The sequence below is a fragment of the Labrus bergylta genome, chromosome 18, assembly GCF_963930695.1.
Source record: "Labrus bergylta chromosome 18, fLabBer1.1, whole genome shotgun sequence".
Taxonomy (NCBI): domain Eukaryota; kingdom Metazoa; phylum Chordata; class Actinopteri; order Labriformes; family Labridae; genus Labrus; species Labrus bergylta.
The window spans coordinates 3,250,042-3,268,257 of record NC_089212.1 but is presented as its reverse complement, the minus strand read 5'-3'; the positions used below and the strand labels follow the sequence as shown (position 1 = coordinate 3,268,257).

The 18,216-nt window shown below is 38.7% G+C and overlaps 1 protein-coding gene across 2 annotated transcripts in view; it reads left to right on the top strand.

Moving 5' to 3' along the window:
• The window catches only part of alk (ALK receptor tyrosine kinase), a 384,869-nt gene that overhangs the window by 279,289 nt on the left and 87,364 nt on the right, over positions 1 to 18,216 (top strand). For both annotated transcript variants that reach the window (XM_020643122.3, XM_065966045.1), the window contains exon 5: positions 14,981 to 15,114. In XM_020643122.3, coding sequence (XP_020498778.2) covers positions 14,981 to 15,114 — 134 coding nt within the window. The remainder of the gene's footprint in view (positions 1 to 14,980; positions 15,115 to 18,216) is intronic.

Genomic DNA, 18,216 nt, shown 5'->3' with positions numbered 1-18,216 from the left:
AAAGTATTTATCTTTCAGATCAAGCATGAATCTTTGTACTTATAGTTGATACCAAATGTACACTCAGGCTGAACGTCAAAGAAAAGGAACACTCTTTTTTTTAACCCTAGGAGATGCACTCCTTCTTCAAGTCCCTACTAATGTTGAGTTAGCTCGCATTCCACGCTAAAAGCAAATCATATCGTATTCACATTGATTTCTGCATTCCAAGCCAAACATCCATTCCCTCGTGCTTCCTATTCAAACATGGAAAACATTCCTTTAACTCAACTCCAGGCCTTAGGCCTTCCAGTAAATACCACTTACATATTCCTTTTTTAATACACAGTTAGCATTTGAGGTTAAATTAAAGGAGCTGAATAATTTTAGCGGAGTGGAAAAAAAATGCACATATATGGAAAATTATACAGCCGACTTCAAATAACTGTTCTTTGCTCTTACTTTTAATGAAATACCCATGCTTAAAGACACGGTAGTGATTAACTAAAACCTAGAAAACATATTTACTCTCCCATTTGATAAAACAATTTATTCTTGCAACTTTAACCTACATAAGCATCTATTATTAGCAATACTGCATAATTATACATTCTGTTATTTAAATACCCCAACAACAAAGTGAAATCTGCTTCATATCCTCTATTTGAACCAGTGTCTGTGCATGTACTTTAACATGAGCAATAACAGTCGTTTCAAACACAACATCGAGCGCTTCACAGTCTGATTAACAGAAAGGAAAATATGTCTCATTAAGACTTTATTATATGATTATCAAACAATGATCTTCAAGTGGTTTCTAGGGGCAACCCACAAAGAGAGTTCAACATACTCAGACTTTCTTTGAGTAAGCCGGCTCGACAAAGCCTGAAGCTCTAGGTCATGAACTTTTCTCTGTTAACTCAGGCTCTCCGCTTCAGGCTTTGAGTGTTCTCACATGAAAGGGTTGTTAACTGATGCTTCCACACACAAAAAGAAACCATCACTGGCTGTCTGCTTCTTAAATAATGACAAGAAAGATGTATTTTTTTAAAAGATGGGGATATAAAAAAACAACTCTGCTGCTGCTGCACAGAAAGAGAGGGACGCTGGAGAAAATAACTTTGCATTTATTTTTCTTTACAACTCAGCATTACAAACATTGCACAAACATTAGTATTCACATCGTTTTCATGAACATATTGCATCAGCTGAGGACATATAAGGCCTAAAATTCCTTGGGTAATAATTAGAGATGATCAATAAAACACAGCACGTTACAGCAGATTTAACAGAACATGCTCAATGAACTCACACGTATCACAAATATTGCTTTGAAAATCAGAGGCCTGTCTACCCAAAACTTCTCACAGCTCAACCACAGAGCACTCACCCACAGCCCAGGACCCCATCACCCACTCAATCCACTCTTTTCTTTTCTTCCATCTGACCTGGAAGAGGGCACGCTTCCAACAGAGCTCTGTCTCCTCAGCGACTGAAGTCCTAAACATGCTTCCATGCTGACCAGCCCCTTCTTTCTCATGTGTTTCTACATGCTGATATATGTTTCTCTTCATGTGGACCAACTGTGCAAAGCTGTGAGAACAAATTTCCCTCCAGGGACAATAAAGTATTGAATTGTATTGAAACTCTGAATATAACCTGGGCCTGACCAGGTCATTAGTTACAATGGTGATCTAGCCAGATTAAAAGACAGCGAGTTTTCTGATTTAGGCTCAAAAGGCCCGGCCTTCACTCTTATCTTGCATCATTGTGTACCCCCTGGTTAAATCAGGGCTCTGTAGTTGGATACTGCTCGAAACCTTTTATTAAATCCTTGACTAGTTGTTAGTTCTAAGGGGATCTTGATCTTTATCGTGAATGTTATAGGCTCAGAGTTCCCTTGGCCTTGTCCCATATGTGTGTTTGTTTTCCTCAGTGTCAGCTGCGACAGTGTCGATTACAACATTAATATCTCAGCAGTGCAGCCCCCCTTAGGGCTGCAGGCATCTTAGCATTCATCTTTCTGCAGGCTGATTAGTGGACTGTTGGTGCTCCAAGGCTGTCTACATCAAGACGAGGAGACAGATCCAAGAAGTGACGACTTTTCTTGCTTCCTTCCCTGGAAAAAGACAGATTGTTTGTCACCCATTACTCCATAGGATGTCAAGGATTTTGCTGAGTAATCTTATATGTGGATTTTCTTTACAATTTAGATTGTGTGCAGTTTGTTGCCCAGCACTAGATTTGTCTCATGTGCTGCTGCAGACTGAGCTTTGTGTCACACATGATATTCATACATGTGACGCAGTCTGGTGACGCACATGATCCATTAGTCAGTTAGGAGAGAGTAGATGTTTCCTGTTATCTTGAGCCATCAAGCGTTTCCTTCTAGGCTCTAAAAGCAGCATTTTTTATGTTCCAAAGTGAACATTTTTTAATCACAAGTGCTGTCACTTGATTGGAGTGATTTCCTGTGGCTCTGTAAAGTATGAGGTTGCAAAGTAATTGAATTTGGGTCATAATTAAAAAGTGCAAGGAGCCATGTGATCTCTCCCCCCATGCCTTTCATCTTTGTAATAGCATAGCAGTTTACGTCAAAGAGGCTACCCTTTCATCACTGAAATAAGTAATTTATAGGAGACCTCCATGCTTTATGTGCCATGTAAGGTACAGAAGGAACCCCATTAAATTGAACATGCCGTTTAATCTGATATTGACTGGAAGAAAACACAAATGAGCTGACGGTCAGATGTAACAGATGTGCAGCTTAAAGCACATTATTGACAGGGTTAATAAATGGTACATCGGCTTTAAGTCCAGACTCACTATAGTATCTCAGACATAAGTTCCAGATTTGAACAAAATGGTACTTTGTATTTGTTTGTGTGAAGATGACTTAGGGGTGAGCCTGTGTTCCAATTCCTCTTTACATTCCCCGGTTGGGTTATTTCCCACCTCACAACTGCAGTGATGTTTCAATCAGAGCAATTCCATTAGACGGCACAACAACTGTGGAGTCGTAACCTCTGAATTATTCAGACAGTAGTGGTGTAGGGGGATAACACAAGACCCAAAGAGTCAACAGGAGAGACTAAGCATGATCGAGGGAATGAAACAGTATAACAGACTACAGCAGAGATAATGGAGGAAACTAAGGAGATTAAATTAGATGACGGAGCTGAAAAAGACAGAGAATGAGCAGCTAGAGTGATGAATTACAGGTTGGGATAGCTGTCACTGTCTTCTACCATAAATTACATGATGTTCCTAGTATTTCTCACATAAGCACTAGGGTTTTGTTTTCATTCTTTCACTGTCGGTTGTTTGTGAGATTCTGTTATGTGAATATGTAACTGCTGCATTCAGTGTGAGTAACAACAAATACAATTTTTCAGTAAATGTTGAGAATGATGTGTCAAATGGGTTGCTGCTTTTAAATTGGTGGTAATTCTTTTGCAATATTTTTGTCACCACTTACTATTCAACTACTACTACTTGTTTGTGACTTAATATTATGTTCTCCGTGATTCAGAAAAGATATATTTTAGCCACAGAAAGTTAAACTTTCTATCATGAATCCTCAGATTGGGCTCAATTTTGAAGCCATAATTCCATAATTGACTTCAGTTTATTGAAGTTTATGAACTTTTAGGCAGTTAATAACACGCTCAACTCAAGAAACAGAAACTCTGAGGCAGTGACATTCACCATAATGTGCTCCAAAAGATTATAAAATTGTCAAGCCAGCATCCCCCATGTGATTTTATTTTGTCTTGGATGTTGGCTTGATATTTTTTAATAGAACGGCCGCAAGCACCAGAATCCAACTTTTATTTCCTGTTGCTTCATTAAACTCCCGGTCAAAATGAATGCTTCTGTGGCTATTCATGCAACAGTTTTACATAATTATCAAATACACCTCAGTTATTTCTTACATTTTTCCATAAATATCTCTGATAAATTGACTTTTTTTATGCCCATGAGTTGGGGATTATCATAAGCAAAGTAACATGGTCCAAGGGGAAAGGCTAACGGGGCGGAATAGCCTTAAAACATCCTCAGGTCTACACCTGGCTCCAGGCAAGAAATTCTGTTTCTAATATTCAATAACTGTGAGAGCTCAAGCAAATTACCATAAATCTTGTCATTTGTCCAACATGATGATCAGTGTCTCTAGATGATCACAGCATTTTCAAAATAAAATCATTGAAGGCCAGCAGGACCATGTTCATGTCCCCTTTAAGATAATAAAATGTAGTTCCCTTGTTTTCCAGAGGGACAAAGCATCACTCATCATTTCTCTTTGCTGTCTCGCCTCATATTCTGGATCCAATCTAGTGTAACACCAATGAAGCAAAAATAATTGGACATAATATGCTAGCAGTTTGATCTATCATTTGTAATTCCAGTTGTTAGTGGGGACTTCAATGCCAATAAGTAAAATGTGCCAAACTATTTTTCAAATTACAAATTTAGAGCCATCACCTTGTGCATGCTGATTATAAAATACTCTCTACTATTCATAAAGATATGCCTTTATATAGGTTGATCTTTTTTCCCAGTACATGTCCTTCCTGATGCCAATACTTGAATCAGTAAGTGCACTAAAAGACAAAGCGAGAGTTATTTTCCTTCGTATTATGCATCAGGGGTTGGGAGATGTAATCTGTTCTTGGACTGACTTTATCTATGATTAAAGAAGCTACTTTCATTGGTCACCGACTAAAAAGCAGAAGTGCTGACACCTCTGACTTTACATCAGTTGTTTGTGTCATGGGCTAAGCTAAATAATGGTGAGCCCATCAGTTCCATTTCAGCTGAGTTGTGTCATGATTAATGTGGCCTTTACTGAAAAGGATGGTATGTCCATTCACCAAAGGAAAGGACACAATCTGTGGCCATTTTTAGGGATCTAAAGACGGAATAAACCCTGCTGAGTTCTTTAAATTCTATTTCTGTGAGGCCTCCCTGGTGTACTGTCCTGAGTGTGGACACCTCCTGTGTAGACAGCCGGTCTCTCTGATAGCTTATCTGGCGGTATATAGAAGTCTGTACAGCCCCACTGTGAGACACTAAAAGACTTTTTAAGAACTCAAGGTTAGTTATCCTCTAACCCCTGTTCACTGATAACACGTGAGGTTGGTGTCACTTCTGAAGTTCCCACCTTGCATAAAGTGAGTAAGAGGCTTATCTTGAATGTCAAGTGACACAGAGTCAATCCCCTTTTTTTATGGGAGGCTAAGAAGGCCTCTCCCTCGATGGCTGGCTGGGTAGTGATACACAGACTTCTGAGGATAACTGAGAGGGTTACCCACTGTGAGACATTTGTGTTATCAGATCGCAGAGGTTAGATTACAGATGACCTCATGTAGACTCTTTTAGAGACACAGATACAGAAAAAGTGATTCAGAAAAGTATTAAACTATCTGAATCAACTCTATGTATATCCCCGAATATTAAAGTTGGTTTACAAAAAGATATATCTGATACATTTATGGCGGCTCATTTAAAAAAAAAACCATCATACACACTTGTATGCAGCCAGCTGGCCAGGCTAATACAGAATCAAACAGAATGCGACATTTGTTTATTTTGTGTGTGTGTTGCCGGCCCACACATTGATGGGCCAACCTTAAAACTCCAGATCCTCCAGATGGCCAGCCTGCCCCTTGTTTTCTGAGTTTCTTTTTTTTTTCTTTCTTTCTCTATTTAATGCAGTTTTTTTCAGATATTGGATGCTTTTAAGTTGTTACTAAAGAATGCAAATGTTAGTGAATGATGTCAAGCTATAGAAGGGAAATCCACTGAAGCAACCTGCCAATCAGTAGTTATGCCCAGTCCTGCTCATACATAGCTTTCTCAGACAGTCCTTATCCATACCTGCTCTTCTTCTTCAAACATTGAAATCGTTATCTGTTGAGTTTGATTGGTTGCCCTGGGGAGTAGGGCTGTGCAATTAAATGCAATTCCGTCATTATTGTGATATGACCGATTACAATAAAAACATTACAATGGTTGTAAACAGGAACATCATTTTATACAAACACACTATGGTTTGCTTCTCACCATGCATGGAGTTTACCCATTGGATGGAGATCAGGCAGCCATGCTTTCACATTTACATTTTGATGTGGTCAAATGAAACTCAAGCTAGCTATGAGCTACTCTCAGATGATGAATTGGTGCTTATTTATTGGTAAAAATGCTTTTGGGTTTATTTGGATTCAGGAAGGACGTGTTACACACACAGGCATTATGTACACATGGAGAACAGGAAATAGACATTTTGAGTTATAGCTAATGTTTTACAAGTTTTTTTGTTTGACAGACTTCATATAGTTAGCGCAATAACAACAATGTTATCCCATATTCAGTTTTTTTTCCCTCATATCACACAGGCCTAATAGGACCCTTGAACATGATCATATCTGGTATATGTTCCCTGAAATTTAAACTGTAAGCAAAAAACATCCCGCATGGAATTGTGTAAAGTTATTTTGCTCCTCTTATATCACCCGTGCCTGCAGATGGCTTTGGCTCATTGCATTTGGATCCATTTTTAATTTCCAAAGTTGTGTCAGTGCTTCTTCTTAGCCCCTACCCATTGTCACATTCTCCCTCTTACAAAGTTTATTCTAAATGTAATGTTCAGCGGTAGAAACCCAAGACCTCATTTCATTATAGGACTTTCAAGCAATGAACATCAGATCCGATATAACACTTATTGAGATCACATTAGTAAAATCTATTAGCAAAACTTACAGCACTGTGGAAAGAAAGCTCTCAAAATGGATATGGGGAGTTTTATTTTAACACTCCTTTGATGCATTGCCTTCGTTTACAGCTCTCAGACGTCTCTGCCATATCTTTCCATCACTTTAAGCATAGCCTTCACGACCACTTTCTTAATTCCACTTACAAAGTCTTCATAGCTTTGGATCATAGCCTTTTCATTTCATGTCAGTTTGACCTCTTTATAACTTGATGAAGAATTTTATTACATTTTTATTTCATATTCAGGTTAATGTTTAGCATTTCAATTTAAATCAATTAAAAAGCTGTCTCACATAATTGCAGTGTACAAGTGCATAAAAGGTGAAAAAGGAAAAAGAGAAAATTATTCAGTTTAGTTTTGTTTGGGGAGAGGGGCATCGGACTGGGTTGAAAGGTTACTTATTATTCATGGTGCTTAAGTCTGGAAGACCCACAGATAAACTAAAATGAATACTACGATGTGAGAAGGAGCCCTTAGAGTTTAGTTGTGTAAAGCGGCCAGGAATTTGAGGATGTGGGGTAACAGAGTGGAAAAGTGGTCAGCATCCAAAGTTCCATTTTCTGAAACAGATTAAGCAGCTGAAAAGAACGGAGTTGTATTAGCTTACAACTCTTTCTTTGCTCAATTGCGCTTGTGAACCACTGCTTCATTTTATAATAAATACTTGTATTAGATAAAACAGACATTATGTTTTCAAATTTAATGTCTATGGTTTACAAGTTTCGCAGCAGGTCAATCAGTTGCTTTATTTTATGAAGGAAAAATCACCAGCTTTGGTAGATTTGGTTGATCAAAGACACTAACAAGATTCAATTCAATTTAATTCAAAAAAACGTTATTTGTCCCCGGGGGGCAATTCATTTGGAGACATGTTACATGAAATGGTCCAAGTATGAAATACATTACTATGTATAATCATGAGTGTTAGAACAATGGCTGCTGCTTGATTCAGCATCGGTCGTGAGGAATTTGATTCTATTCATGAATAATCACATGAGGCGCAATCATGTAGAGCTAATGCCTGATCAACATTCTTTCCTGTAGTTACAGCTAAAAATTTAAAAAAGGATATAAACCAATATGTTGACTTAACATATAATTTCTTTGGTGCCTCTATTTTAATCTTGTTGTTATGTCACTGACACAGAAGTTGTTTTAAGTGCAACATTGAAATAATTCTGCTAAAGTTAAAACGGATCTCTTCAAAGTGATCAAAATGAGTTTGAAATATAGACGCCTAAGGCCTTGTTTTATTAAATTTAGTCATTTGTTGTAGTGAAACCCAAGCCAGTATTTTTAGATTGTTTTCGGCAGCACTTATTTATTGAATTCTAGTTGAGCTGTGGAAACATTAGGCCTGATATTACATTCATAATTTACATTTTATTTGCCTCTGTAAGGAAATGTGCAAACAGCTTTATATAGGACTTTCTGTTCTGGCATGTCTAGATGTCTAGATAAGAGGCACATCCTGAGTGTTTATAATTTGGTAGATTTGTCTCCCAATAGGAACTAGTGATTTACTACTTGGTGTAGGTTCACGCCCGACTTTGCTTCACAGACTTAAGGCCAACTACCACATAGACATGAGTCCCTGGTGGCCTCACTTGCATCGTTTCTTTCATCTGGGTTTGTTTATTCAGCTGGCATTGCTTTCATCCTCTGTATTTGCTCTTGGCAGATTGTTCATTATTCGGTCACAGAATATTTAGCACAGAAATGCAAGATAGCTGTATTCAGGTGTGACTCATGGGGATGAACAACGGCTAATGCTCGCCTTGAGTGCAGTCCCAAGTTTAAGTCAGCAGAATATTGTAAAAAGCTTCATGATAACTGTGGGCTAAACTGCTTTTCACCACTTTATTGTGTTCAAAAATTGTCATAATGAAAATGTAGTTGTTCGGTGTCTGTGAGGCATGTGTGTGATGAGATCAAACCATGTTGATATGTCAGAATGTTTTGTAAAGGGATTTCTCCTTGCGACAAAAACTTGTTGGAAAATGATCTGTTAATCTTGTTTAATCCACATTTACCAGACAAACACTAATTCTGGCCAAAAAACATGTCCCTACTACAAGCCCACCCTTTCCCCCCCTCATTCACTCCAGATGCATGGTGCAAAAGATTTAGCTCTCAGCAGATAGCATTCAAATGTGTCCTGTTTAGTTTGGGGGAAGTGGCATTCATTCAGCCGGGCCATGTCAGGCCGTTCAATCTAATCTGCACTTCTCTTGACATATTGGTTTACGCCTGTTGTGCATTGCGCCATTTGACAGTCAAAATCAATGTGACTTAAGTAGAGCTCCGGATCCACCAGCAATGACAGCATCCCCCCCCTCCTCCGCCCCTGAGTGCATACACACACATTCCTAACTTTTTAACCCCTGTGGCCTCTATGAAGATGTATCGTTTGCAGCATTCCAACATCATTTTTGATCAATTTCACCTTCTCGCTATGATAAAACCCTGTTCGATCTCAAACAGCCAGCATGATCAAAACCTGTAGCGATTTTCTCTTTGGGGTAAAAAATTCCATTACCATGTAAAGCAGTTTCTATTTCAATGCTCCCCTCCTTTAGTTTTACTGCTGTTTGATGCATTCAACAGGTAACTTGGACTTTGGGCGTGATTGAAAACCTTTTCCATTACATGCACCAAGGCGAGATGGTGTCACTCAAATGGCTTTTTCACTACCAAAAAACAGTTTTTGTTGAGACCAGGCCCATTATAGGTCAAGTGGTTTTGTCACAGCACCACCAGGGTGTGTTTTACAGAGCCCCATTTCTTTGAGACAAGGAAGATATTGTAGGCCTTAAAATTCATAAACTTTGTTGTGTGTCTTTCAGATATTGGACTCAAAACAGATTCATTTAAAAACATTTCTATTTGCAATTATTTTTTGGCACATTCAGCCACATCTCAAATTTATTAGCGTTGGCATATAACACAATTGTAACAGATTTTGACTGATTTAATTTGGAAAAACACAATTTCAGCCTTATTTATACAGAGATAAAAAAAAGAGCCTCACTTAAACTGAAACCCTCCTTTAATATGAATTTTTAACAATAATTAAAGGCCCACTTCCTGAAACACTTTCATTTATTTTGACTGATTACTGCCCTGCTTCCATAGACAGTGGGTGGAGCTTTGCTGACAGATAGTGTGCAACACTGAATTCATTATAAAAAATGAGATCTACTTTCTGACATCCCAATGGTGGCTAATGAAGCTCACAGAAAATAAAAAGATACTAATCAAACTAGTCTGTAGCTACTCACACAGTGCAGATAAAAGGTCATTTTCAAATGATCAAATGTAGGTGATGTGTTCAAAGCATACCCCAAACCCTGCAATGCTTCTTCTACTATTTTCTATATAATAGAAAAAACATAGTTGCTGTCCATTCGAAGCTTAATCCATCTTAAAGACTTCTCACCTCTCCTCTGAAAAGCTTCTTCAGAACTGAATTGAAAGAAGGAGAGGTGAAATGTCTTCAAGATCTTCAACCGAGTCCAGTTTCCTTTGGATCAAGCCCTGAAATTACCTTGACCTGGATGATTGAGAACCTACACAGACATCTTGTTTTTTGCCTTCTTAACGTGCAGAGCCTTATTTTTTTGAAACTGGCAACGCCACTATCACTGAACTACTACTTTACGTTTACCTTGCAGGTTAGGTTTTTTTTATCACATTTATAAAATAAAATTATAGTATTCATGCAATTTAAGTTCTTTCATAAACAGAAAAATTGAAGAAAAATGGATGTTCATTCTTTCTGAATGACTGCAATTTGTGCTCGAGAAAAATCAAGTGTTGAAAGTTTGACATAAAGACCCAGACAATAAAGGCATTAGAATTATTTGAAAGACATTGACTTTGAGGTTTTCAGGTGATTTTTGACTTGTTGATGTAAGGAAAAGAAAGCTTGCAGGATATTTATTTGAAGACAGGAGAAGCAGTATATTTATATATAATACAATCATTACATTTTTATTTGTATAGTGCAAATTGATACATGTTTTGTCAATACACTTTGCAAATAGAGCAGCTGTAGACCGTACTTGTTGTTACATTGCTTATAGAGACCTAACATTATTCCACCACGAGCACAGGAGTACACAATATTTAACGAAGTATCAGTGGCAAGAGGTAGAACCCTGGAGCAGAACCAGACTCACCTTAAACAGCCATCTGCTGCGACTGTGTTAGTATTGGAGAGGGGAGAGGGAGAGACAGAAATAAAGACAATGATAGAGATGAACAGAGCAGCAGCAACAACAACAACAACAACAACAACATAAAAGTAGTCTTTCTTTCTGCACTACCCTGACTACTGCAATGTTTCCAACCAGGCCTCACAAATATTCTGAAGAGCATGTAACACACTCCTTCATGTGTTGTTTGTTTTGATGGATGAGACTCACTACTAATGCAAACCAGAGCCCAGAAAAAATAAGCCCTAATGTGGTTAGGACATTAGCATCCTCCATCCTCACTAACAAACACTCGCACTGAATGAAAATTAAAAGAGCTACATTAGCCAGAGCAGAGCACTGAGGGAGCATAAATGAAAAGCATTATGAAACGAAAATTGTCAAATAGCAGCAAAGATTAGTCGGCCTTAGCTTGTTTTGTTTTCCTATGCCGAGAGAGGGGAAAAAAAACATCCCCATCATGGGAGAGGCTTCCACAAAACAGCAGTCTGAACAAAGGTTAGATGATTTTTAAATAACCAACAGGCTGTTAGCAAACAAAGGAACATAATGAGAATTGTTAGCATCCACATTCAGATTAGTCATGTATATCTAATTCCCGCACGTGGAGTCTGTATCATTCATTTGACTTATTTTATTTTTTATTCAGGACTGCTGTGGCTTGCATGGTATACTGCTAATCAGGTTTAAGTATTTGAGTGATGCACCCTGGGAGCTGTGCTTTGATCTGCTGCTCCGTTAATCAGTCCTGGGAGCGCCAGTGCACACATAGCTTGATAAGACATGAAAATAAGTCAGTAGTCCACGAGAGCAGGTCTACATTGATCCATTTAGATCTGATGTCACACAGTATAGTGAGCATGTTTCAAGCACAACTTCCTTTGTTTACATTTTTTTTGCAGTTCAAATGATAGATTATTATGATTCCCTTTGTTTACTATGAAGATGTAGAGCCCCTTCATCCCCTTTTATTTAGAGAACAGAGTGTTGCTGTTCACATGCTTGTGCTTCTTGTGCATAAAGAGACAAACATTCCTCTACAATTACAATTCCATCATCATCATCACCATCATCATGCTGAGTGCTCTTTTAGAGAGAGGCCATCTTTCAATTTGGCCCTCGTCCTACCGGGTGGTGAATTCAGCAGCACCATATGTATACAACTCAGTCGGCAAATCATTTCAAGGTTATCAAGGAGACAGTGGCAGCCCTTATCTAGGGCTTCATTTCAATTCTATTATGGGATATGGCAGGGAGCAGGCCCCACACCGCAAAGCTGTTCCCTAACAGCGTTCTGTGCTGCTATAACATCACTTCCCATCTGGTCAACACTTTCCCTCCACTCTGAGCAGCGTCTGGCTGGAGAGAGAGAGAGAGAGAGAGAGAGAGAGAGAGAGAGAGAGAGAGAGAGAGAGAGAGAGAGGGAGATGAAGCAAGGAGGGTTCAGTGAGTGGAAAGAGGTGGGAGCAGTGAGAGGATGAAGGAGAGGGGAAAGGCAACATAAAAAAGAGACATAAGAAGGGAAGCTTGCAGAGGTAGTAATGTAAAGCCTGTTGAGTCAGAGCAAAGACATTTGGGAAATCAGAAAAGCTCAGAGCCTGTTAGTGGAGCGAGGGCTTGTGTGTGCATGTGCCACTTTATGTTTGCTGTGTTCTGGCACTATTCTAACCTCAAAAAATACAAATAAACCTCAAAATACATTTGGTTGTAGACTGTTTTTTTAATTCCCAGCAGGGTTGTCATGATCAAAATGTAAAGACCTACTGCTGTCCCTGAGAATAACATATTCACAAATGGCTGTTGGCAGATGTAGACCATTGAAAATGTGTTAAAGTGGTTGGATAGCTTCTCATTTAGTTATTCATTCAAACTGTAAAGATGTGAAACATAAATAGAACAATACAGAGCTCAAACCATTCTATAACATTGAGGCTCTCAAGAAATAGTGTATTCATTGAAAATGTCTCAAAACAATACATTTATAAATTTACTACAAAAATATAAAATAATCCAATTCAGCACATTTGGGGGCAGAAACAGAGAATCCCAGACACACAGCTTTGACAAAAGATTGTAATGTGTTTGCAGCTACTTTGTAATACAAACAGTCCAGACTGGAGTTATGTTTACTGCTACCAATTTGAAATCTTTAAATACATTTTATATACATTTTTACTCTAGTTGTCTTTACCAAATAAAGCTGATAGCTTACTACATGTTCTTTTTTCTACCAATGTCAGGGTGTTAGTTTTTTTTTTTTGTTTGTTTGTTTGTTTTTTTGTTTATGTTTTTTATGCTGCATTTGGTGCCCCAACAGTCCAGTAGCTTTGTCTGAGCTTTTTTTTTTGCAGCTGAAGTGAGCAATTATGCACCATCCATCTTATCTGTACATTAAAAATAAGCTGAAAGTGGCTAAAAAGATGCATACAAGTGCAGTAGTAAGAAAAGTTGAATTATGAATTTGCCACTGTGAGCACGTCTTTTTAAATATCAGGTTGATTCAATGTTGGCTCTTCTTTTGCACCTTTTCCAGATTTTATCTATCGACAGTATAAATTAAAATAAACAAACATCAAAAAGCTAAAGACAGCATTCTTAAACATTTCCATTAAACTCTTAAAATGTTCTTGCAGAGCAGCGATTTTTGTCATCTTAACTTTACCTGGATTTTCTTCTGTTAGCCCTCTTGTAAAATTCCAGTGTGAAGTTGGGGTGAGCTGATGTGTGAATGCAGCAGGTTATATTCTGGAGAATTATTGATATTTGAATAGCCCACATTAAACCAAAAATAGCATTGCTACAAAGGAAAAACTGTTCATTGTAACATGGGACACTGTTGCTTCCATGTTACCGCCATCCCTTTTCCCTCATGTGACCTCCTGTGACTCCCCTAACCCCTCCTGCCCCGCCTGCTGTAAGGTGTATCTGTGGACTCAGGAAGATTTCAGGGGGCAGCCTTGTCATGAAATTGTCAGAAGTGCATATATGACAAAGGCTTTGGACATATCCTAACTCAACCTGGTCCTAAGCTAATTCATAGCTAAAGTATGAAGACCCTGCCTGTGTGAAAATGATGTTTTATGTTGATCATATTGTGCAAAATACCATAGAGTCTATTGTCATTAGGAATCGAAAACAGTTTCCATCATAAGTAAATAAGGTGTGTTTTGGAATACAGCATCTGTTTAACTCTGATGTACTGTCTGCAGATGTGCAGACTGTATGATGGAGTGGATTGAAGTAAATAGTTACATTTTTAAAACAGCAAAGCAAAGTTGTTCTGCAGTGTTCAATGATGCCTGTGTTATCATGATTAGCCTTTGGATCACTCACTGTGTTTACTGTAATCACTATATGTGTTGTCATGGCTCATAGGTTAAAAGAAAGGGATGGGCAAGAGACAGGGAGGAGGGGAAAGAGAGAGAGAGGGAGAGAGAGAGAGGAAGAGAGATTGTTGATGAGCTCTGAGCCAAACAGAAATCAGCACAATTTGCTTAACAAAATTAGGGCCAGTTGAACTATACAAAGCCAGCCGCTGGTTGAGAGAGCACAGCATTCAGAGCAGGACTGCAGCTCACTGACAAACAACAACTTGACCTGTGTCTGTTGTTGTCCCTGACCGCGCACCTGCTGTTGTGGCTTTTAATCTTACCTGACTTCACACCTGTCTTAAGCTCTCAAGTGAGGCACCAGCTGGCATCTGGCCACCTTTAAATCTTTGCTTGACCCAGAGAGTCTGAGGTGGGCTCAACGGTGGGGGGGCGGGGGGGGCTATGCATCAACAGACAAAGGAGGAAAGGGACCCTTCCACAGTGGAAGGGGATGAGGAAACCCCAATGTCAGCCTCAGCTGAAGCCCTGGACAGTCCCTCCTCAGAGACCTCTGGAGCCAGGACAGAGCAGGCCCGTGTAACCCTTACCCCCCATCCCCACAGAGGATGTGGGTTTTTCTGTCAGCCATGGTGTCTGCTCCTTGCACTCACCCTACTCCTGCTTTCTCTCCTTGGCAGCTGGGCAGTGGTCCACCTCACCCTCGGGACCCACGGAGGATCAGCTTTTCGGGTTTCAGCCAGCTACGATCAACGGATTCCACAGGATGATGCAGCAACCATCGAACCCCACTTCACCACAAACTGCACCATGAGTAAGTGGACAAGTCCATGTTATTTTATACTGAAATATTTACGCTTGAACAGGGATGCGCGATCGCTTTTTTGTGTTTCAATGTATATGAGAGTAGAATTGTTTATTTTTTAAACATAGACATTTGTAGGAACCTTTAAAAAGTTAACATTTGAAAATAGTCTAAATTAAATATCACAAAAAAGTCGACTAACAAACAAAACATGTGGTTTAAACTTCCTTAATACATTTTTTGTTATTTTGTTTGTCTACTTTTTGTTTCAAATTGAATGTTGCACTAGTATTTGGTATCGTCAGACAAAGTAAAAAATTATTGGATATTTATTTTTTTATACTATTTAAGTCAAACAAAACAAATAGAATTAGTCTGTTTTATTAGTTCCATTAAAAAAAAAAACACATGAATAAAATGGAAATGTTGTGTGTTTGGGTGTCGGATTGTACTGTTATTAACTGGTAAAAAAAACCTCATCTATTAGAAATTTAAAAAAAACGACAAACCTCAATGTTCACAGCCTAAATATGAGTATTCAGAACTTTCCCATTAAAGAATTTCTTAAAGGTTTTACATGATATCTTTTGGGATCCTTCATGGGCTTTCAGTTGTTTTCTTTGTTTTTCCAGTCACATGTCCTGTGTTATGTGTGTGGACTAAATGTGTCTGCAGGGTGACCGAGTTCCCTAAGCAGCTCAAACATGCCAAACAGGAAAACTGCACGGCAGCATTTTGTGATGATTTAACTTCATTACACCATGTTGTGCAATGAAATACATAGACTGCATGGAACTGAAATAATATCCTTCTCTGTCAGCCTCAAAAGCTCCTGAAATTGGATTAATAAGACTGATCCAATTTCCTCTGAGTTAGATACTGAGGCACAGCAACCCTTTACATCGATGTTTGGTAAACAGAGAAGCAAAATGTCGAACAAAACAGGCGATGTATGAATGTAACATAGTGTTTGACCCTCAATGTAAAAAAGAAAGAACATGTATGTACGACATATTTGTATTAATTGTGCTGCTACAAGAATGAGCAAAGTTATCTGTTATTTAATTCCAGGCTTCTGTAGAAAAGTTATCCAACTTGTTTATCAGACTAGAACTCTTATAAAAAGGATCAACGGGTGAAGAATGAGCGAGAAAACGTACAGTAGCTGCCATTGTCCCGGCAAACCTCAAAGTTTCTAAGACTAGATTTGCAATAATTTCTTCATAATCTCATTTGAACATAGTACTTCCCCGTTTCCCCACATTAGCTATTTTCATACACATTCACATCTACCAGTTAGGCAACTTAGGAAAAGTGTTTATTAGATAAAGACGTTTCTAAATGTGCAGAAGATTTACATTTTAAGTTCTATATGGAACTGAAGTTACGTTTAGGCATGGCAAGTTTATTCATAGAACGCCATTCATACAGTGAGCAACTCAAAGTGACTTACAGTTCAATTTAAGATAAACTTCATAATAAATGACTAAAAAGTAATTAAATATCAATTATATAAAACTAATTGAGTTAAAGGAGAATCAGCGGAAGTGCATTTTCTAAGAAAATCAAATCTCTTCAGTTTTGTAGATTCTTCTGTCATAGGCTGCAGATTGTACATTTTCTAACCTCTTTGGTCAGTTATTATCCTCTCCTTTCTCTTCTCTCCAGAGTAAACAACGTCAAATAACCGTATTTCTCTCAGCAGATTGATATGATTGCAGTGAGTCCTCCAGATTATGTGATAAGAGCTGTGTCCGTAGCAACCATCTGCTTTTCTAAGACAGAGAATTATTCTTAACAACTGAGATCTCTTGAGGAATATCAGACAGTTGCTTTTTCCGTAATTGGCCAATCAGAAACAAGTATTTGACACAAGCCGGTAATAATAGGGAGAGATGTAGGCAGTGTGGAAAAGAATGTTTTTTTCTAAGGTGGTCAGAATCTAGTCTAGTCTAACATTATCTGGGCGATTACTCCTGTCAGTCTGTGCTGCATGATAACAAAATGCTGCATCACTGTGTTTTCTTCTTATCTTCGGGATGGCCAGTAGAACAACCCGTGATTCCTCTGAATTAGCCGTCTTTTTAAATGGTAAAAAGCAGAAGAAGTGCTTCATTTGATGTGACTGTGGAAATGTAATCCGAGTCCAGGATAACACCAAGATGTCTTGCTTGACTCCTGGCTGTAAGAGAGAGGGTCTCTAGGCATAGGCTGACTCTGTCTTTCTTTCGAGATAATTATGTCGATCTTAACTCTCTTTAGTAAGAGTCATGGATTTGCTCGATACAGTGACACAGAGATGTACCAGGGCCATGATATCCTGGCTAAAGGGACATGTATATTTGTGCATCATCGGCATAATTATGTTAGGCTACTTTGTTAATTCGAGTGATCTGGAACATTGAAAGCAAATATAGACCGAACAGTAGGGGTTCAAAAACTGAGCCTTGAGGAACTACACATGTCACGGCCTTTTGCTCTGACACAAAGCAACTAGTCGAGACAAAGGACGTCGTCTCATGATGAAATTATTTGAACCATTCTAGGACATCCCAAGACACCCAGTTCTCTCATCTATGTAACAAAATGATGTGGTCCAGACGTGCTAACACAGAGACTTTACCCGCTACAGTCCTCAAAGCGGGCAGCCCGGGTTCAAATCCAACTTGTGGCTCCTTTCCCTGCATGTCATTTCCCACTCTCTCTCTCCCCTATGATTCCTGACTCTAGGTGCCTCTTGATGCAATGGACACATAGGACTTTTTTTTCTTATGTGAAATGTATTTCACGCTAAATGGACAATATAATGACAGAGAGACCAGCATTGTGTGAAACATCCTTCAAAGTCCAGTCTATTCAAAGTCATGACACCAGAAGGCATTGGAATTGGCTTTACCTTGTATTTCTCTATAGCAGCATACAGAGGTGTCTTCAAAAAGGTGATCATTCTCCAGGGTCTCTTTTTGAATTCAGAGATTCACACAGTCCAGATAATTTAATCTCCTCTGCTTTTATAGAGACAGAGTCTCTTTGAGCTCTGCTACAGTGGAATCTCTTTTATGCTGGGTCAATATTTACCTCTGGATGAATCAGACACATCGTCCAACAGGA